At 47.3% G+C, this 22,317-nt stretch overlaps 1 protein-coding gene across 1 annotated transcript in view; it reads left to right on the top strand.

Annotated features, from left to right (window-relative positions):
• CDCP1 (CUB domain containing protein 1) overlaps window positions 1-14,796 on the top strand; it is a 56,506-nt gene extending 41,710 nt beyond the window's left edge. Inside the window, exons 5-9 of the mRNA XM_052646921.1 lie at window positions 3,033-3,254; window positions 4,230-4,610; window positions 9,024-9,389; window positions 11,685-11,772; window positions 14,364-14,796. Of these exons, the coding sequence (XP_052502881.1) occupies window positions 3,033-3,254; window positions 4,230-4,610; window positions 9,024-9,389; window positions 11,685-11,772; window positions 14,364-14,796 (1,490 nt within the window). The remainder of the gene's footprint in view (window positions 1-3,032; window positions 3,255-4,229; window positions 4,611-9,023; window positions 9,390-11,684; window positions 11,773-14,363) is intronic.
• Window positions 14,797-22,317: the final 7,521 nt, after the last annotated feature.

Genomic DNA, 22,317 nt, shown 5'->3' with positions numbered 1-22,317 from the left:
TGAGAAAAGAGCTAGAGGTTGTGGGTCAGGGGGACGTCAAAAGCCTTGACTTTGCTTTGTCCCAGCAGAAGGAAGCAAATGCCCAGACCACCACACCAGGAGCCCCCATTAAAATGGTTTGCACTCATCACAAACCATGTCCCGATCATCCATCTGATCATCCATCTGTCCATGTCTGGGTCCTGCTAAAGACCCCATCAGGCATCTTGTCTTATTCCTCCATCTTCCCACTCTCAGCAGTATCCAGCCCTCCATAAACCCTGTTTCACAACTCTCAGGAGGCCCCTTTTTATCCAAAGTGGTTCAAGACCCAGATGCTTGCTCCAAAGGCACCACGCCTCAGAAGGGGCAAGGGTGGCATACAGTGGCGGCACCAAGAGCGCGGCTGCAGGGAAGTTAGACACAGGCGAGAAAAGTAGAGTCAGAGCAGGGGCAGAGCTGGGAGGCCTTCTCAGGCCACACGGGGCGGCTGTCACAGCCACCTTGAAAAGGCAGAGCCTCGGCAAGGGCAGAAGAGGCAGCTGTCAGAGGCACCCAGACCCTTATCACCCATCCATCCAGTAGGCCTAACTGCAGTCGGCTCAGACTGCCAAAAAAAAAACCCCAACTTAATGAATGTGGGCAGCAGGAAGGTACTCCACTGAGCCTGACTGCCCCCCAAAGCCCTTTTCTCAACCTCTGTACTTTGCTGAAAATATCAACTAGGCTCACACTAGACCCAGACAGCTCCTGCAGAGATTATCTTTCCACGGCTTGACCACAAGCATCCTGTGTCTTAAGACAGTAATGTACAAGCTGCCCCGGACTCGAGGAATGACTGATCTAGCCAGCTGTGACCAGATGTGTGAGCACAGATAGCCTACATTGCCCAAAACCTGCAGCTTAACCATGTCTGAGATTATCGGAGAGCTTGATTCACAATTATCTCCACCAAGCACCAACTCAACAGACATGAATTTGAACAAACTCTGGGAGATAGTGAAGGACAGGGGAGCCTGGCAGGCTACAGTCCACGGGGTCACAAAGAGCTGGACACGACTGAGCAACTAACATTTTCTACCTTCTGGAAGATACATTTACTTGCTCTGAAAATACCAACAGACTAAGTGTATCTTCAAGTCCTGTGGGTTTCCAAGTTATCATGATTCAAATAAGGTAAAGGGACGTGAGTTTCCAGCATTGTATATCACATGCTTCCAGTGACCCATCTGGGTAAACACTGGTTGCGGAAGCAGTTACACTGCTTCTTTTTCAGCTTTCATAACCACCAGAAGCCACCTGGCGCCCTTAACTAAATGTTGGCTTTGTTTTTATTTTTTGTTGGGTAACTCCTGCTCTAAAAATTCAAACGTCACAGACAAAGCTAAAATCTCCTTGACAATCTGTATTGTCCCTACTTCCAGGACCCCTTCCCAGGGTAACCACAATTCTGTGTGTGCTTAGTTGTGTCCAACTCTTTGTGACCCCATGGAGTGTAGCCCGCCAGGCTCCTCTGTCCGTGGGATTCTCCAGGCAACAATACTGGCATGGGTTGCCATGTCCTCCTCCAGGGGATCTTCCGAGCCCAGGGATGGGACCCAGGTCTCCTGCATTGCAGGTAGATTCTTTACCATCTGAGTCATCAGGGAGGCCCATAAACACAATTATGAATTTGTTATATTTCTCGCCAAATTTTTTTCTCATTTAAATATTAAATGCAAATGTATATAAGTATGTACATGTAGAAACAGCTATTTCATTTTACATAGAGATTTTACAATCAAATAATGTCACAGTCTAAATATGGTTCTACAACTTGCTATTTTGCCTCATACTACATCTTTTTAACTGCTGTGTAATATTCCATTCATGCGTTTCATGGTCTGTTTAGCTATTCCAGTATTATTCCACTAACTATCACTGGTGTACAAATGTGGGCATATATCCCCATGGCTAGATTTATAGGGGTGAAGAGTTTTTATTTTTATATTATACTTTTTTTTTGGCTGCGCCACATGGTCTTAGCTGCGGTATGTGGGATCTTTGCTGACACGTGCAGAATCCTTAGTTACAGCATGTGGGATTAGTTGCCTGACCAGGGATTGAACCCGGGCCCCCTGCATTAGGAGCCTGGAGTCTTAACCACTGGACCACCAGGGAAGTCCCACTATATTTGATTTTAATTTGCTTTTCTCTTATTACAAGAAGGGTTACAAGTGATGCTAAGAACCCTTCACATTTTAGATATTTGGGCATTTATATTTCCTGAACTGTGAACTCCTCAGTCATTCTGTTACAAATATTTTCTCCCAGTGTGTGCTTTGTCCTTCAAGCATTATTTATGGTACCTAAACCAGATAGACATTTTAATCTTTTTTTTTTGCTTTTATAATTTGTGTTTATTCTACATTTAAAAAGATAACCTCTTTGTTTTTATTTTGGTGACTGCTCTGAGGCACCAGTGTAACGTTACTCTTTTACTCCTGGGAGACACCATTCTCTTGGCCCAGCCTATGAAATAGTTCATCTTTTTGTCGCTTATTTGAAATGTAGCATGTATTAGAGACTAAGTTATATCTGTGATTCTATCCTTCTAGGAATCCTGTCTCGCTGCACTAATACCGACGGTTGTTAATTACTATTCATAGTAGGAGAATATTTAAATAGGTGATGCTACATCTCACTTGGTTGACTAAGATTTAATGAATATTTTAAAAGATTAGTGAGTATGAAAACTGTATAGTAAAGTAGATATATCTGTATAAAATAATAAAGTAAAAGCTGAGTATACAATTTTATATACACTATAATATGCCTGTGGATGAACAAGGACTAAAATGAATTTGAAGAAATGAAGTACTTCCATGAGAGGGGTAGAAATGCAGTCCGCTCATTTTCTTTTAAAATTTTGTTTCAAGCTATCACAATGTTCTCTTACTAATAAACAAGCTTACCAGCATTCCCCAGCCATGAGAGGTTCTTTGCTCATTTTTGCCTTCACACGAGGTTGGTCCTGACCATTCTTCACGCCTGTTCTGCACTTGTGGTTCCAGATAAAACCTACGTGGTCGACTTGAGTAAGGAGCGAACCATGTCGCTGTCCATCGAGCCACGGCCCAGCAAACTGAAACGCGAGTTTGTCCCCGGCTGCTTCGTGTGCCTGAACTCTCGGACCTGCAGCACCAACCTCACCCTGACAGCTGGCTCCAAACACAGTATCTCCTTCCTCTGTGATGATCTCACACGCCTGTGGATCAACGCTGAGAAAACCATAAGTACGATCCTGCCCTGTCTCAGTGGGGTCCACGGGGTGGGTTGTAAATAATCTGATCACCACCAGGGCAGGGTGAGCAAGGGCAACGAGGAAGCACAGAGTGAGGTAGAGACACACCTCCTTTCAGGACCAGCAGCCTCAGTGGGGACATGCTTCCTTCAGAATCGGGTAGCGTCCCCCATGTCCATGCTCACGTCTCCTCTGCCCAGCCTCCAGTCTCTTTTGAAGTCCTGTAGCCTTCGCTAACCTCCCCATCTGCACGGCCCCTGCTTCCACTCTCACTGCCTGCTTTTCTTCTCTTGCATAAGAGCAAGTCTTGAGGTCAAAAACTTTGGTTTCTTCCATTTTTTTTTAACCCCTTTAGTTACTAGCCATGCCAGACGTGTGCTCGTCATGTAAGAAATGTTCCGTCAGTGGAGAGCAGCAAAACCAAGAGGCACCTCCCTCCTGGGCAACCATCATCTCTCATATGGATGCTCTCAGGGTCTCCACCGAGGCATTAGCTGGGTCCAGGAGAGGCGAAGCAGCTAGCCCGAGGCCACCCTGATAGAAAGCAGCAGAGCTGATATGCCAGCTGAGATCTCCCCAGCTCCACTCTCTGCTCTAATCACTAAGCAGAAATGCTTCCCCACAGACAGGGACGCTAGGCAGTAGGGCTGCGTGCTGGAAAAAAATCGACTCTTGGCCCATGTGGCACTTGGCATCTAAGATATAGGTTGTCTTAGAGATGAGAACTGGCAGCAAACAAGAAGAGAAGTTTTCAACTCTGACTCCTCCCCAGAAGGTGGTCTGCCAGTTTAGTGGAGAGTAAGAAAGCGAGAGCAGGAGGTGAGCTAGGTAAGGAGCACCAGGGAGGAAGGAATGAAGGAAGAGAGACCAAAGGGAATAGCGAGAAAGCCTCGGGCTAACTTGAGAGCCGGAGAGGATGCGTTTCCGGCCTCCTCCCAGCCGAGTACCACCCGCCCCTCTTTCACAGGCTGCTTGGACCACCGGTACTGCCACAGGACGCGCTACTCGCTCCAGCTGCCACAGTTCATCTTCCAGCTGCCCGTGCAGCTGCACGACTTCACCTGGAAGCTGCTGGTGCCCAAGGACAGGCTCAGCCTGGCGCTGGTACCAGCCCAGAAGCTGCAGCAGCACACGCACGAGAGAGTCTGCAACACCAGCTTCAGCTACCTGGTGGCCAGCGCCGTGCCAGGCCAGAACCTTTACTTCGGCTCCTTCTGCTCTGGAGGGTCCATCGAGCAGATCCAGGTGAAGGAGAACATCTCGGTGACCCTCCGCACCTTTGCCCCCAGCTTCCAACAAGAGAGCGCTAAGCAGGACCTGACTGTGTCCTTTATCCCCCACTTCAAAGGTAAGGGTATGTTTCACTCTCTCCCCATCTCCATGCTCCCTTAGCCATTCTCGTTGGAGAATTCATTTTGCTTTTGTGATCGACTTAATTGCCGATTTGAAGAGAAAGGGGTACCTGAGTGGGCTATTCCTCTCGCAAGATGAGGAATCCTAATCCTGATTTTACCATTAGGCTAGTGTAGACAATTCCAGGAGTTAGAAATAAGTCTCTGACATCACTCTCTGACAATCAGAGGTGATGGTTGGTAGGCGGCAGAACAAATAATCAGCTCTTGAGCCTTTTTTGCAAGCAGGCAGGGCATAAATGAGAACTAACTATAGTCTTAAGTCCTGGATTCTTGAGGTGGTAACATAAAAATCCTTATGCAGACATGCTTATGATTCTGCTTTGACAATTCAGAATGTGGTTCAGAGGACACAGGAAGGAAAATGGGGAGAGAAATGAATCTTTGGAGCTCTTGCATGGGGGAGCAGAGCCCTCCTGGGAAGCCAGTGCATGATCTTCTCAGGCAGTAAGTGAGGTTTAAATCAGTCACAATGGATGAACTCTATATGGCTGATTTTGTTGGGGGTTTTTTTTGCTCTTTATTTTTTTTACTTTACAATACTGTATTGGTTTTGCCATACATTGACGTGAATCCGCCACAGGTGTACATGAGTTCCCAATCCTGAATCCCCCTCCCACATCCCTCCCCATATCATCTCTCTGGGTCATCCCAGTGCACCAGCCCCAAGCATCCTGTATCCTGTAACGAACCTAGACTGGCGATTTGCTTCTTACATGATAGTATACATGTTTCAATGCCATTCTCCCAAATCATCCCACCCTCTCCCTCTCCCACAGAATCCAAAAGTCTGTTCTATACATCTGGGTCTCTTTTGCTGTCTCGCATACAGGGTTATCATTACCATCTTTCTAAATTCCATATATATGTGTTAGTATACTGTATTGGTGTTTTTCTTTCTGGCTTACTTCACTCTGTACAATTGGCTCCATTTTCATCCACCTCATTAGAACTGATTCAAATGTATTCTTTCTAATGGCTGAGTAATACTCCATAGTGTATATGTACCACAGCTTTCTTATCCATTCGTCTGCTGATGGACATCTAGTTTGCTTTCATGTCCTGGCTATTATAAACAGTGGTGTGATGAACATTGGGGTACACATGTCTCTTTCAATTCTGGTTTCCTCAGTGTGTATGCCTAGCAGTGGGATTGCTGGGTCATAAGGCAGTTCTATTTCCAGTTTTTGAAGGAATCTCCCCACTGTTCTCCATAGTGGCTGTACTAGTTTGCATTCCCACCAACAGTGTAAGAGGGTTCCCTTTTCTCCACACCCTCTCCAGCATTTATTGCTTATAGACTTTTTGATTGCAGCCATTCTGACTGGCGTGAAATTGTACCTCATTGTGGTCTTGATTTGCATTTCTCTGATAATGAGTGATGTTGAGCATCTTTTCCTGTGTTTGTTAGCCGTCGGTATGTCTTCTTTGGAGAAATGTCTATTTAGTTCTTTGGCCCGTTTTTTGATTGGGTCATTTATTTTTCTGGAATTGAGCTGTGTAAGTTGCTTGTATATTTTTGAGATTAGTTGTTTGTCAGTTGCTTCATTTGCTATTTTTTTCTCCCATTCAGAAGGCTGTCTTTTCACCTTGCTTATAGTTTCCTTTGTTGTGCAGAAGCTTCTAATTTTAATTAGATCCCATTGTTTATTTTTGCTTTTATTTCCAGTATTCTGGGAGGTGGATCATAGAGGATCCTGCTGTGTTTTATGTCGGAGAGTGTTTTGCCTATGTTCTCCTCTAGGAGTTTTATAGTTTCTGGTCTTATGTTTAGATCTTTAATCCATTTTGAGTTTATTTTTGTGTATGGTGTTAGAAAGTGTTCTAGTTTCATTCTTTTACAAGTAGTTGACCAGTTTTCCCAGCACCACTTATTAAAGAGATTGTCTTTAATCCATTGTATATTCTTGCCTCCTTTGTCGAAGATAAGGTGTCCATAGGTGTTTGGATTTATCTCTGGGCTTTCTATTTTGTTCCGTTGATCTATATTTCTGTCTTTGTGCCAGTACCATACTGTCTTGATGACTGTGGCTTTGTAGTAGAGCTTGAAGTCAGGCAGGTTGATTCCTCCAGTTCCATTCTTCTTCCTCAAGATTGCTTTGGCTATTTGAGGTTTTTGTATTTCCATACAAATTGTGAAATTATTTGTTCTAGCTCTGTGAAAAATACCGCTGGTAGCTTGACAGGGATTGCACTGAATCTGTAAATTGCTTGGGTAGTATATTCATTTTCACTATATTGATTCTTCCGATCCATGAACATGGTATATTTCTCCATCTATTAGTGTCCTCTTTGATTTCTTTCATCGGTGTTTTATAGTTTTCTATATATAGGTCTTTAGTTTCTTTAGGTAGATATATTCCTAAGAATTTTATTCTTTTCATTGCAATGGTGAATGGAATTGTTTCCTTAATTTCTTTTTCTACTTTCTCATTATTAGTGTATAGGAATGCAAGGGATTTCTGTGTGTTAATTTTATATCCTGCAACTTTACTATATTCATTGATTAGCTCTAGTTATTTTCTGGTGGAGTCTTTAGGGTTTTCTATGTAGAGGATCATGTCATCTCCAAACAGTGAGGGTTTTACTTCTTCTTTTCCAGTTTGGATTCCTTTTATTTCTTTTTCTGCTCTGATTGCTGTGGCCAAAACTTCCAGAACTATGTTGAATAGTAGCAGTGAAAGTGGGCACCCTTGTCTTGTTCCTGACTTTAGGGGAAATGCTTTCAATGTTTCATCATTGAGGATAATGTTTGCTGTGGGTTTGTCATAAATAGCTCTTATTACATTGAGGTATGTTCCTTCTATTCCTGCTTTCTGGAGAGTTTTTATCATAAATGGATGTTGAATTTTGTCAAAGGCTTTCTGTGATCTATTGAGATAATCATATGGCTTTTACTTTTCAATTTGTTAATGTAGTGAATTACATTGATTGATCTGCGGATATTGAAGGAGCCTTGCATCCCTGGGATAAAGCCCACTTGGTCATGGTGTATGATCTTTTTAATGTGTTGTTGGATTCTGATTGCTAGAATTTTGTTGAGGATTTTTGCATCTATGTTCATCAGTGTATATGGCTGATTTTGAAATTCACAGTCACTGTTACAAAGTTTTCAGTTCATTTTTAAATTGACCGAGAGTTTAATTCAGGGTTTACTCCATAGTTTTGTTCTCAGAGCCATGAGTGGGAGGGAGATGAATCTTTGGCTGGTGAGATTAAGGTCAGTCCAGGCTGTCTGGTATCTTCTAGGTTACCAGAGAAACTCCTTCTGGGGAGTCTTTGAAAATAAGACACACCACCCTCAGTGTGGAGGGTTGGGGTTTTATCTTACCCGAAGATAAGGAGTGGATTAGAGACCCTTTCAGCTTTGCCATTCTAGAATTCCTCCCAGAACCTGAAGTTTTCTAAATCTCCAAAATATAAATCAGTATATACCAGTCCCACCATGGTGCAGAGCATGAGATGAATGTTAGCTCCATTGAGGGCATATTTCTTTCTTTCTATTTTTAACTTTTCTGGCCATACCATGTGGCATGTGGGATTTTAGTTCCCCAACCAGGAATCAAACCTTCGTCCCTTGCATTAGAAGGTGATTCTTAACCACTTGACCACCAGGGAAGTCCTGAGGGCATTTCTGAAAAGAACCTGAGATAACCACCAGTTTGGCAAACTGGCCTGTTTTATGTTTGGTTGGTTTTCTCCAAAGGCCTGAGAACCTACTTGAAGACTATTCTTTTGCTGACCAATATGGTAGCCACAGACCACAGGTGGCAGTTTAAATTTAAATTAATAGTAAATGAAGTTAAAAATTCAGTTCCTCAGTCACACCAAGTACTTTCCAAGTCTTGCAACAGACACCCATGGCTGTGACCACTCTCCTGGCCAGTGCTGATCCAGAGCTTCTCTGTCACGGCGGGATGCTCTGTGGTCTGGATGCTGTGGTCTGGACTTCTCCACCTTCCTGTTCTCTCCATCTTCTTTAAATATGATTTATTTTATTTATTTTTGGTTGCACGGGGTCTTCGTTGCTGCCTGCGGGCTTCCTCTAGTTGTGGCGTGCAGGGGCTACTCTTTGTTGTGGTGCGCGGGCTTCTCATTGTGGTGGCTTCTCTTGTTGCAGAGCACAGGCTATGGAAGCTCGGGCTTCAGTAGTTGCAGCACATGGGTTCAGTAGCATGGAGCTTAGTCGCTCTGAGTCACGTGGAATCTTCCCGGACCAGGAATAGAACCTGTGTCCCTTGCTTTGGCAGGCAGATTCTTATCCACTGTAGCACCAAGGAAGTCCTGTGTTCTCTCCATCGTGATTGAGTGAAACAACCTCTGAGTAGATTCTCTTCCCTTTCCTGCAGAAGAAAGTGTCTTCACAGTGACCCCAGACACGAAAAACAAGATCTACCTGCGGACCCCTAACTGGGACCGGGGCCTGCCGTCCCTCGCCTCGGTGTCTTGGAACATCAGCGTGCCCCGCAACCAGGTGGCTTGCCTGACCTTCCTCAAAGAGCGAACAGGTGTGGTCTGCCAAACCGGGCGTGCATTCATGATCATCCAAGAGCAGCGGGCCCATGCCGAGGAGATCTTCAGCCTGGAGGAGGAGGTGCTGCCCAAGCCAAGCTTCCGCTATCACAGCTTCTGGGTCAACATCTCCAACTGCAGCCCCATGAGCGGGAAGCAGCTAGACCTGCTTTTCTGGGTCTCGCTTACCCCAAGGACCACAGGTAAGGTCTTTTAGGGGTAGTGATGAACATCAAATTGGTGGCTCAAGAGTCGGGAGCAAGCCTAGAAGGCAAGTCAGAAAGCATGGATTTGAGCCCTGGCTGTCCATGTATCAGTTAGCTATTGAATCAGTAATTCTGAGTAACAAACCACTCCATAATGCAGTGGTTTAAAAACAGCTGTTTGTAATCGCTCACATGTTGGCTGGGCATTTCTGATCTGAGCTGGGCTTATCAGATTCATTCACTCAAGCCCCTGTGGGCAGCTGCAGGTGGGCTAGAGAACTTCGTCAGTCTTGACCAAACACGCTCACATTCTGGGGCCCAGACAAGATCAGCAGAGACAACTGGGATTCCTTGGCTCTCCTCCACGTGGATTCTTACCCTCCAACCTGGGCCCCCCTCATGGCAAAGCCAGAGAGATGCAGGAGAGGCTGGGGGAGGCATGCTAGGTCGCCTGATGCTTCAGATTAGAAACTCATACCCAATCCCTGTGACAGCATTGGTTTGGTCAATCCAGATTCAAGAGGAGGACAGGTAGACTCCACCTTTTGGTGGGAGGATCTGCAGAATCACACCTAAAGGACATGGTTCGGGCAGAGGGGAGAATTAGGGCATTTTTTATAGTCAATCTACTACTGATCTCTTTCTGACGTAGAGAACGTCTCTTTTGCCCTCTGATCTTCCTCATCTTCCTTCTGTAGAGAAAAGATGACTGTAACTACCCTGTAAAATTTTCACTGGGCTTTCAGAGTTGGTGACTCAAATGTGAGAACCTGAAAAGTGGGACACAGATGCGTGACACCGGCACTTTTTATTTAGTCCAGTGAAACATCAGAATCCTTGAAGGCCCTTGGTCGTGAGCCACAGAGCCACGATGAGGATTTTGCTTTTATGCCCAGAGTGGCAGCATCCACTGGAGGGTGTGAGGTAATCTGTGCTGGGACCATGTTTGCACTTTATTCCAAAATAGTCACAGAGCATCCCAGAGTGTTGGAACCACGGAGATGTTTTCCCTGACCCCTTCTCTTTTTTGATGGTCAGATAGATTGTGTATCCTCCCAGGTGAATAGATTGTGACCACCCAGGCCACACAGGTGGTCAGCAGCAGGAGAATCGACAGGGACCGGAAACCACGTGTGAAAAGCTCGCCCACATTCTCAGATTAGCTCCTGGGTTTTTTTCTTCTCTTCCATTAATTTTCTGTCATTTATTTCTAGCCCTGTTTCTCTCTCAGTCTCACCTCTTGTTTTCTTGTTGAGCAAGCCAGAAAGTCTAAATCCCAGTTTGGTGCGGGGCTCTCTCTCTGCCTTCTTTTCTTTCTCCTTTGTACAACTGTAGGATAAGGACAGCACACATGAGACAACCCTCTCCTCACTCCTTCTCCTCTGACTTTTGACTCCCTGCCTTCTTCTGCACTCTTCTCTCCTCCAACTCGGGCAGTGGCGATTGGGGGAGCACAGCTGGGATAGGCCAGGAGTAGCCTTTGGAGTAGATCTGGTAGGTCCCCCAGTTCACTGCGTAACAAACTACCCCAGGATTTAATGGCTTAGATGGTCACCTTTTTTTTACGCCCACACTCCAGGGGTCAGGAGGACTTCCCAGGTGGCACTACTGGTAAAGAATCCATCTTCCAGGGCAGGAGAAGTAAGAGACACGGGTTCCATCTCTGGGTCTGGAAGACACCCCAGAGGAGGGCATAGCAGCCTACTCCAGCACTCTTGCTTGGGAAATCCCATGGACAGAGGAGCCTGATGGGCTACAGTCCCTAAGATCGCAGAGTCAGACATGACTGAAGCGACTCAGCATGCAGGCCATGGGTCAGGAATTCAGACAGGGTATAGCAGGTGGCTCATCCCTGTTCTAAGATATTGGGAGCCTCCGCCAGATGCCCTGAACAGCTGTGGGGGGTGGGCTGGGATGGTTCACCTTTGTTCACTTTCAAGGCTGGGTGGGAACCATGGGTTTTTTTTTCCCTCCTGGAGTCTCAACATGGCCGCTTGAGCTTCCTCACAGCATGGTGGTCTCAGCATAGTCAGACTTCTTACATGGTAGCTGGATTTTCCTCAGGAAACACAAGACACTTCCACATTTCTAAAAGGTTAGGCGCACACCAGCGCAGCTCATATTCAAGAGGAAAGGAAGCAGATTTCCCTGAATGTGAGAGGAGCGGCATGGGCCTATGGGGAGGGAAGGAATGGATGGTGGCCATCTTTGAAGACTGTCTACTGAAGTTCGTCACCAGGCTAAACTAACCCCACATGTCTCCTCATCTCTCCCTTGTGTCTCTGCTCACAGACCTGACTGTCATCATTCTCGCGGTGGTGGGAGGTGGCGCCTTACTGCTGTTTGCCCTTGGATTCATCATATGCTTCGTGAAAAAGAAGTAGGTGGAATTTCTCAAACTCTTCTCCTGAGCTGACACCTCCTTATATCACACAACCCAGAGCTGTCATTAATTACTGACTTTTTCCCCTTGCTTTCCATTGTCCCCCCCAAAGATCAATCTTAAATACTATTGCGGGGGGGGGGGGGGGGGGCGGAATTCCCTGGAAGTCGAGCAGTTAGGATTCCGAGCTTTCACTACCTCGGGCACAGGTTTGATCTCCGGTCAGGGAACTAAGATACCACAAGCTGTCTGTCATGGCCAAAAAAAAAACGGAAAATAAACAATAGTGCCAGATGTGAATTATGCTTGGGGGTTGGGGTTGGTGCAGAAATCCCCTACCTAGCAGGAAAAAAAAAGAAAACACACATGTGGTGACATTTTAGCCTGCAGTTTTTAGGCAGCTGCCTCAGCACAGGTTCCCTGTGAATCATTTACTGTCTGCTCATTAGACTGCGGTCCTCATGGGGGTGATGTTGGCAGAAAAAGCTCACGTAAGCCCTGCCAGACCAGGCCTGTGAACCTGCTCCACCGTCACCTTGAGGTACACGTGCACGCTGCCCAGCTTGTTCTCCTCCAGTTTTTTAAACAAACTGTCTGCTTATGCTTGTTTGTTGGCCTCCAGACGAGTACCAGAAAGCCAGCCCTGTGGGCAAGAGACAGGAAGAGCCAGTTAACTGACTCAAGTCTCACCTTCCACCCCCTCAGGATGACAGCTTCTTTTTTATGAGAGGACAGTGTTGACCTTTTTAGAGGTTGACCTTAGTCCACGCTGCTACTAGAGTTCATCAATTCTGTTCATATTTCTGATTAAAGCCATGGGTGGCAGGGACAGCAGGGGGGGGTGTCTATTTTCCTTAGCAAAAAAACTAAAAAAAATTTTTTAAAATTAACCAGGGCCATGAACAAACAGTTGAAATTGCTGATCATCAGTGAGACTGTCTAGAAATGTCTCTGCTGGTGAGGATGGGCTGGCGGGTCCAGGGGAGACGTCTCCTCGGGGAAATGGGATCGCACGTCTTGCATGAGGGGAAAGGGCTTCTTTTAATGACACATCATCGTATGGTTTCTCTCAGAAAACTTTCCTGTCTGGGGTGCATGGTATGTTCAACCTAGATGGGAAAGCGTGTCACTAATACTGAGAGCCAGCTTCCTGCTCAGCAGGGAATTGGGTGGGGAGGGGAGGGGCCCGCACTTGCCTCTATCCTTAAAGTGCCCCAGTCCCGGCCTGAGAATCCCCAGCCCCCTCCTTGCTGTGGGGGAGGCTACTGGCTGGCAGATTTACATAAGGCTCCTCCATCCCGAAATTAGGGTGGGAGGAAACACGGGTTCTGTAAGGGAGAAGGGCAGACAGTGCCGTTGAACTTGTTCCTTAAGCATGTATTTCCTGGGACTTCCCTGGTGGTCCAGTAGCTAAGACTCCACGCTCCCAATGCAGGGGCCCCGGGTTCGATCCCTAATCAGATCCCACATGCCACAGTTAAAGATTCCGTGTGCTGCAACGAAGACCCGGCACAGCCAAGTAAAAAAAAAATTGTTTTTAAAGCATGTATTTCCTAAGGGTCTTCTGGGCCTTAGGAACCAAATGCGGTGCTGGGGGATACACAGGGGACAGAAGAGCTTAGTGGGGACAAGAATGGCGCTGTGGGAGCACAGGGGAGGTGCATCATTACAGGACCTCAGGCTGGGGCCCTGGCAGCCCGCTGTTCTGGCCGGGGAACCTAGCATTACAAGCTACATGTACTGGATTTATTTTTATCTCAGAAAAGTCCGGGTTCATCATTAGGGAACCGCCAGCCTGCGAACTGCATTATGTGATCGCTTATGCTGATTGAGCTAATGTCCTCCATTTGAATCTCTGATTGGCCCAAAAGTCAGCCTACCCTGCTTTTTCACTGGTGGAGATGGAGAGCGAGGCTTTGTTTTCGAGGCAGGGAGTATTAATGCTCGTCCACGTCCAAGTACCAAAAAACATTACTGGTGGGAGGGGAAGTCGGGCACCCTGGGCTGACTTTTGTCTTGTTGGTTGTTCTTTCCTCTGTTGGAGGTTACTGCTGAAAGGACTGGCTCCCTCTGCTCCTTCTGAGTCCAAACTGTCCCCAGCTCCAACTAAAAACTAAGATACAAGCTTCCATCCTGAGTCTCGCGTGCTGTCATTTAGAATCGACATGGATGTAGCTTGTACACGTGCGAAAGTGAGCTGAAGCGTTAGCTACAGGAAAGAATTCAAAGTCGTGGGAGGCTGGCCTGGGCATGCCCATTTCTGCTAGGAAAGGGTATTATCAGACCCTCCACCTTTGGACACCATGCGGGTAATCAAATTGAGGCATGATGGTGTTGACAGTGCCCACTCCACACCACTCTCTGCTCCTTAAGTGTCCACCTTAAAAACTGGAGACAGAGTTGGTCCCTCCTAAACGTTCTCTGAGGACAGCAGTTTCCATTTCAAATGCTAAAGCGACCTGAGGGACTCGGGGAGACCTGGGTATAATCGACCCTGAAGGATCTATTATACGTTCCAGTAGGGACATACAGTTGATGGGGTTCTAAGGTCACATTCTTCCTGACTTCTGTCTCTTTCCCTCCCTCAGTAAGAAAAAGAAGATCACCAAGGGCCCAGCCGTAGGCATCTACAATGGGAACGTCAACACCCAGATGCCAATGCAGCCGAAGAAGTTTCAGAAAGGGCGCAAGGACAACGACTCGCACGTGTATGCCGTCATTGACGACACCATGGTATATGGGCATCTTCTGCAGGATGCCAGCGGGTCCTTCCACCAGGCAGAGGTGGACACCTACCGGCCCTTCCAGGGGCCCACGGGGGACTTCCCTCCCTCTCCACCCCCCACAAACTCCAGGGCCCCGACCGTCAAGCTGGCCACAGATGAGCCGCCCCCTGGCTCCCCTCCTGAGTCTGAGAGCGAACCGTACACCTTCTCCCACCCCAAAGACGGGAAGGTCAGCAACAGGAGCACAGACACTCCTCTGCTGGACGCCCACGAGCCCACGGAGCCCGGGGAATAACAGGGACCCACCCAAAGACTTGGCATACAGCAGGGCACTGAGATGCCCTTTAGGGTTCCCACCCATATATCCTGAAGACATGGAATTGTGTGGAAAGACAAAAGGAAGTTTTTCCTGAATGCCACCAACTTCTGATTTCCACGTGGACTCACTCCGCCGCTGAGACGTTGATCATGATGATTTGTGATCTGGATGCTGTCATCTCCGGGCATGTCCTTCTGTACTCAGGTTGGGTTGTAACCAGCCCATAATGAGAGGGAAGCGGCTGAATCACCCAGGACAGGGCTGCAGCAAGCCCCACATTTGGGTTTCGACCTCTTCAGGTTGACAGTGTCAGTCCCTGGGTCCTTGCTCTCACTGGGGAGCCCCTGGATGAAAATATCAGTGTGCTTTTTAAACTATTATTATTTATTGGGTGGCCCCGGGTATTTAAGAAGTCAAATGGATTGCCGTGCAGCTCTTCTCACCTGGCATAGTGGCAGCTCATGCTCACTGATTAGATGGCTGGGTTTTGACTTTTGTCCGCCACTAGATAAACATGTGCCTGTCCTCTGGGCGGTGGGAATAATTTGCAGTCTCTCCAGCCGGAAAACAGTGTGTGTGTGTTTGAGGGCACTGACGCACATCTGCTTTGAGCAGAGACTTGCTGGTTGTCTTCCTCTGCGTGTGGTTCTCTCGCTGCAAAAATCCGTCTTGAGTCGCATTGTCCTTGGATCTAGGAATAGGAGAAATGTCCTGGAGTTGCAGTGTGTGGCTCCACCCAGCTGCAGCAACGCTTTAACATTTAAACAGAAATGCAGAGAGTATCTTCATCCTCTAGAAGCGTTGAAAGAGGATTTCTGTGGTGGCTCAGTGGTGGGGAGTCTGCCAGCGCACGAGACACGGGTTTGATCCCTGATCTCTGAAGATCCCACTTGCCTCAGGTCAGCTGAGCCCGTGTGCCACTATGGAGCCAGCACTCTAGAGCCTGCGAGACACAGCTGCTGCACACTACAGCAACCAGAGAAGCCCCAGGGCCGCAACTAGAGAAAAGCCTGCCCAGCAAAAAAGACCCAGCACAGCCAAAAAGATACCAGTAAATACAGGTACACACTAGAAACATAACACTGAAAGGTACAGGAGGGAGTGGCCACTTGTATTAGTTGCTAAGGCTACTGCAACAAATTACCACACGTTTCCTACCTGACGGTTCTGGAGATCAGAAGTGCAAAACGGGTTTCCCTGAGCTAAAATCCACGTGTCAGCAGAGCTGTGCTCCTTCTGGAGGCTCCAGGGGCGAATCCATCTCCTTGCCTTTTCCAGCTTATAGCGGCCTCTCACATTCCTTGCCTCCAGTTGCAGCATTGTGACACTGCTGTTGTTCAGGCGCTCATTGTGTCCAGCTGTTTGCAACCCCATGGACTGCAGCACACCAGGCTCCTCTGGCCTCCACGCTCTCCCACAGTTTGCATCTCTGTCCTACCGACAAGGACCTTTCACTTACGAACCTCACCCAGGTAACCCAGGGTCATCTCCCCATCACAGGATCTTTAATTACACTGAAGATCCCCTTTGCCCTGTAACACATCCACAGGTTCCGGGGATTAGCACATGGACCGTTCTCCTGCCTACCACACTTTACCCGCCCCAGGAGAGACTACAGAATGTTCCAGCCTACAGATGTGTTTTGTTAGGCCTGCAGCATCTTTTTAAAGAATTACTCACCAACATTTGAAATGATAAAATGTTTACATAACAAATCTGGATTGGAAGATCTGGCCATGCTGGGACTTGCATGCTCATCAAAAAACAGCCTGCTAGAGTTGAAACAGAGCTGCTCTCTAGAGGGGGCACGCAGTTCACCCATTCAGGCCACACCTCTCCCTATTGCCTCCCACACAGAGGCTGAGGGTCTGTTGCCGTGGGTGAGTGCCCTTCAGGGTTGCTTCTCTCATGATGAAACGGAAAGTTCAGGACCCATACCTCAAGTGACATAAAAAGACAAGTCTTGAGGTTGATGTGTGCTTCAGGAAAGTTGTTTTGTTACACCCAGCCCACATCTTTCATTTATACTAATTACTAGCCCAGCTCCTGCAGGCGTTTGCCTTCGTGGCCCCTGCTCTCATCCAGGAGGAAAAGGATTGTGTTATGGCTCATCAGCACAGTCCCAAGGTCAATATTTCTGTGGCAAAACCTCCTTTAAAAAACAGATGCGGGTTGTCAAATTCAGTGACTTCACCTTGAAAATGCACTGTCTGGACTTGTCCCCTTGCTACTTTGCCTCCCTGGAAAGTTTTGCAATCATCTAAATGCTGTGAGGTCCAAGGTCTCTTGAATTCTTTCCAGAAAGAGGAGTATTATATTATTATTATTGTGCCTTTGGTGCTCCCTGTGACACTTTTACTCTGAAAGGCTGGCTCTGCCCAGGGACCCTCATTGTCTTGGCCTGAGATGCTGGCAAAGCCCCTCCAGGAAGGACCAGAGGAGGTCTGTGGCTCCTTTCCTTTCTTGAAATTGTGTCACTATTTAAAATCATCACTGAGGCCCTGCTCCTCCATTCTCTGCCTTCTCCGATCTCTTGGCCTCTTCTGAGGGTCACTCAGCGCTCTGAATTCCACCCCCAAAGCGTGGCTGTCATCACACACATCATCTTTACCTGCAGGGGCCCCATGTGGCCATTTCCTTTTAACCAAGAGCTCAAAACTCCAGACCACATTACTATCTTCCTGAGACCTCAAGTAAATCTCAAGTTCTTCAGAAACATGCCTCCTTGAAGGGGCCAGAGCGATGTACCCCTGGCTCTTCCCTTTAGAGCTCAGGCCCCATTTCTGTAACATATTTCAGGGTCACTGAAAACTAAACACATTTGTTGAAGCCTAGCTGGTGCCAGCAGAGTGCCCTCCATGCTGCGTCTCCCCTCAAGCCCATCCTCTGACAAAGCCTGGCTCAGGCAGACTGATTTAATGCTGCAGCCATTTTGCAAGACTGGGTGGGGTGGGTGGTGTCTCAAGGAAGAGCCAGGGGGAAAAGCAGAAGTCTAGGGGACGTAACCTTGGTGAAGGTTAGGACAGATTCGTGTGGATCTGCAATGCTTAACTCAAAATAATTTATTTGTTATAGATACTTTTTAGGCAGCATTTTGTTCATTTCCTATACTTTTTTAAATAAACAAATATACGGAAAAAAAGAGGTATCGGGTTGTTTAAATGCTTTGGCAGCTTGTCCTCTGGGTCACCTGAAGCCCTCGTTGCCCGGTCGTTGACTGAGACAGGTTCAGCAGGAGCTCAATGCATTCCATCTTCTCTATGTGTTTATGTTCTAGCAGGCCAGGCTTTGAGCTGCCAGTGGGTGACTCAGAGGCCACAGTTTGTTCTGTTCTGTTCTTACTGAGGCAGCTGGAGTCCCCTCTGTGTGACCCTCCTGACACCTGTCCCCTGTTGAGGCCACCTTGGCCACTGACTGCTCAATGGCTCAGCAGTAAAGAACCCACCTGCCATGCAGGAGCTGCAGGAGACCCGGGTTCCATCCCTGGGTCAGGAAGATCCTCTGGAGGAGGAAATGGCAACCCACTCCAGGACTCTTGCCTGGAAAATCCCATGGACAGAGGAGCCCAGCGGGCTACAGTCCATGGGGTCGCAGAGTCAGACTCGACGGAGCACGCACGAAAACGTATGCTGCTCTAAGCCCAGGGCAGCTCACCAGCCAATGGAACAGAAGCAAAGAGAGAGTGGTGGGAGAGGGAACCTCCAGGTGGGTGCCCGCGCACTTGGACAGGAGACCCAAGTGCATGAGGGAGGCGTACACAGAGGGTGCGTACACAGCATCGCGGAAGAACAAACTCATAGAGAAGTGACAAGACAAAGGAGAAGTACTCTGAGCTTCTAGGAGTGGCAAATTGTGGAAAGGTAAGAATATGGGGGAAACAAATGGAAAACACAGGTCTTAGCAAAGTGCGTTGTGTCAATTTCTCTGGTGGTGTCTCCGGGCTAAGAGTGTAGAGTCGTCTCTGGTGATTAGCAATTGTCCTGTCCTTCCTGGTAAAGAGAGGGAGGACAGAGAGCTTTTCTTGTGTCTGTTCCTTCTGAATTGCCTTCAATTCAAAATAATCCTCATGCCAGGCTGGCATATTTTGGGGTGGAATACCCTGAATCCCTCACTTTCCCATTTGAAACATAAGTTTCATATATTAAAAGTTGAGTCGGCAGCTGTGCAGAGAGACTGGAATGAGAAGTAGCGAAATAAGAGATCTGCAGAGGCAGAGAAAAGCCGAAATGGAAGAAGAGGGAAAGAACAAACCGAAGTCTATTGCCCATGTCTTCATGAGTCAGTCTCTCAGGCCCAGGAAGGAGTCACTCGGTGAAACAGTTGTGTTTCATTTTAGGAAGCTGTGCTGCAGGCGGGAGCACGGGGCCTGCTGAAGTCCAGCCTTTATATGGTGTCAGCAGTCAGGCACCTAATGAGGGCCATCTCTATAGAAAATGAAGGGGAAACAAACTGGATCCTCATTTTTTGAGTCCAGAGGGTCATCAGTGAGAAGATCTCTAGATGTTGGGCTCAGAGCATTTTTAAATGGTGGACTGAGAATAGCAGTGCCAAGCCAACAAATCTCCTAGTCTGCGATTCCAGTGTCGGATTCGCGCGTCTACGTTAGCATCACTATCACCAGAGTTTGTGGTGCAGCGTGTGGAGGTGTCCAGCTGCACTTTGCAGGGCTTCTCCTCCTTCGGTCGCTCCTTCTCTCTCTCTTTTTTAAGGTAATCCCAAGAAGGATCTAGGCAGTCGGGTAGTTCTCAGTGGCACCAAGCTGGGGGGAGGGAGAGAGAAAAAATGGAAATGTTAACTGCTAAAATGCACGCATGTCAGAAACCAGTTTACCAAGAGGTCAAAAGGCTCAGAGGCAGTGAGCCTGGCTGGAGTTCCACAACCCACCCACAACAGTATGCTAGAGTTTTGTTGTTGTTGTTGAAAAACAGAATTTCTATAAGTACCCCCATTTCTATCAAAGATAAGCACGCATGTCAGAAACCAGTTTACCAAGAGGTCAAAAGGCTCAGAGGCAGTGAGCCTGGCTGGAGTTCCACAACCCACCCACAACAGTATGCTAGAGTTTTGTTGTTGTTGTTGAAAAACAGAATTTCTATAAGTACCCCCATTTCTATCAAAGATAATCAAAGACTATTTTGTTTGCACAGTAAGTCTAGTCTTATGCAATTTGGCCTAATTATTTACAGAAGTGCAGCAAGAGTGGTACCACGTCTCCCCAGACCGAAGAGACCTCGGAATTGGCTAAGAGGCCGCCATGAAACGTGAGCTGTGTGACAGGCAGCCTAACTTCTCTGAGCCAAAATTTTCTCAACTGTAAAATGTTAATCCTAATACCTACTTATTAACAAGGTGACTGCCAGGGTGGGGAAGAGACGCTGTATGTGACGGTGTCTGGATTTCGTAGTCACTCTGTTAAACCTGCATTGAAGAGAGAAAAAAAATACATAGCCTATAGGCTGCTCCATTTGGCATGGTCTCACCTTCAGCAAACTGGCTGCCTTTCCCTGTGAGCTGACAGTTCTCTAGCTAATTGTGTCAAATTCGAAGACGCTGTACTCCGCGTCCTCTCCACACTCATTTTAGCTGTCAGCTTCAGCAAGCTGACATATGATCCTCAGCATTCATGCAGCCCTAGAAAGAGATGTTCCTGGGGGAAGCATCACAGCATGAGCCGTGCGGGCTCCACAGCCAAAGAATCCAGAACCGTGGGCTTTCATTTTCTAACACGATTGCAGTGTGATAAGATACTTGGCTGCCCATGGCAGAGGCAGCACCGGCTGTTTGGGCTTGCCTGACCAGGCACCCAGACCAGAGAAGGACCTCAACAAACACATATGAGGTGCGCACCATTGTGGCTTGAAGTTACCATAGCAACTGTCCTGTCTTTTTCTCCCTGTTCCACTCCTACCCCACCACAGAACACCTTTCCTCAGTGACAAAGAGGCCAAGAGTTGTTGTTCAGTCGCTAAATCATGTCTGACTCTTTGCCACCCTGTGGACTGCAGCACACAAGGCTTCCCTGTCCTTCACCATCTCCTGGAGTTGGCTCAAATTCACGACCATTGAGTCAGTGATGCTATCTAACCGGCTCATCCTCTGTCGACCCCTGTCGTCCCCTTCTCCTGCCCTCAATCTTTTCCAGAATCAAGGTCTTTTCCAGTGAGTCAGCTCTTTGCATCAAGTAGCCAAAATATTGGAGTTTCAGCTTTAGCATTAGTCCTTCCAGTAAATATGCAGGGTTGATTTCTTTTAGGATTGACTGGTTTGACCTCCTTGCAGTACAAGGGACTCTCAAGAGTCTTCAGCACCACAGTTGAAAGGCATCAGTTCCTTGGCGCTCAGCCTTCTTTGTGGTCCAACTCTCACATCCGTACATGACTACTGGAAAAATCATAGCTTTGACTAGACGGACCTTTCTTGGCAGTGATACCTGCTTTTTAATACACTGCCTGCTTTTGGCAAAAAGTATCCCCACGGTAAAGCTGGTCAGAAACTCATCACTTCTCTAATGTAGAACCAAGCCAATGCCTCTAAATTGCCTCTAAGCATCTGAAAAGTTTCAAAAAGAAGTTTGAAAAAAATCTTACTAAAGGGGAACTGTGGACAGTGTTTGCCTTCATAGAAGGAAACGGTGACTGGGAAATATCCCCCCTTATACCATTCTGTAGCTTTTGAATTGGAACCGTACTTATTTTACTTACTTTACTTATTGGAAAGTATCTTATTTTACAGTGAAAGAAAATGAAAACAAAAACTTCTTTTTAAAACTTGTCAAAACTCAAGATTCCTGGGACTTCCTGGCAGTCCAGTGGTTAAGACCGTGTTCCCAATGCAGGGGACATGGGTTTGATCCCTGGTCAGGAAACTAAGCTCCTGCTTGCAGCAGGGCCAAAGAGAATACATTTTTTAAAAAATAAATAAATAAATAATAATAACAACAGAGTACCCTTAAGATTCTTCGGTGGTTCAGTCTTGCCAGCCTCTCGTGAGTGCAATTTTTCAGAGACTTTTTCCCCCTTCCTCTGCCCCGCCCCCAGTGGTGGGACCAGTTTGGCCAGATTTCACCCTTTCTGGTCAAAAATCCCAGGTTACTCCCAGAGAGGCTAAAGGTTGGAAAAGACTGGAAGGTGTGGTAGCTGCTTGAACACCCTGGAAGCCTCTTGCATACTACCTCAGGGATCATTCCTCAGTGCTGATACTCCCAGGCCAAGAAGTTCTCTGGGAGCTGACACCAATCCTGGGACAGCAGGTTTTGCACCCCGCTCCCGCATCGGAAAGAGAAGTCCCAGGACCAGCTGGTGATCCGGCGTCAGCTCCATCACTGCCCAGGACGTTCAGATCTGACCTGCCCAGGAGCCAGGCTGGAGGGACTAGAATCCGCTCAGATCTTAAGCCTAGGAAGTATGGTTGGGAGGGTATCAGCTGCCCCTTGGAGTTCAGGGAGAAGAAATCATTTTGTGATGCTTAATCATTTGGAAAGAAAAAAAGTTTTTCTTT

The sequence above is a fragment of the Budorcas taxicolor genome, chromosome 1 (assembly GCF_023091745.1).
Source record: "Budorcas taxicolor isolate Tak-1 chromosome 1, Takin1.1, whole genome shotgun sequence".
NCBI lineage: Eukaryota > Metazoa > Chordata > Mammalia > Artiodactyla > Bovidae > Budorcas > Budorcas taxicolor.
The sequence above is the reverse complement of the archived record's forward strand: the minus strand, read 5'-3'. Positions and strand labels throughout refer to the sequence as shown.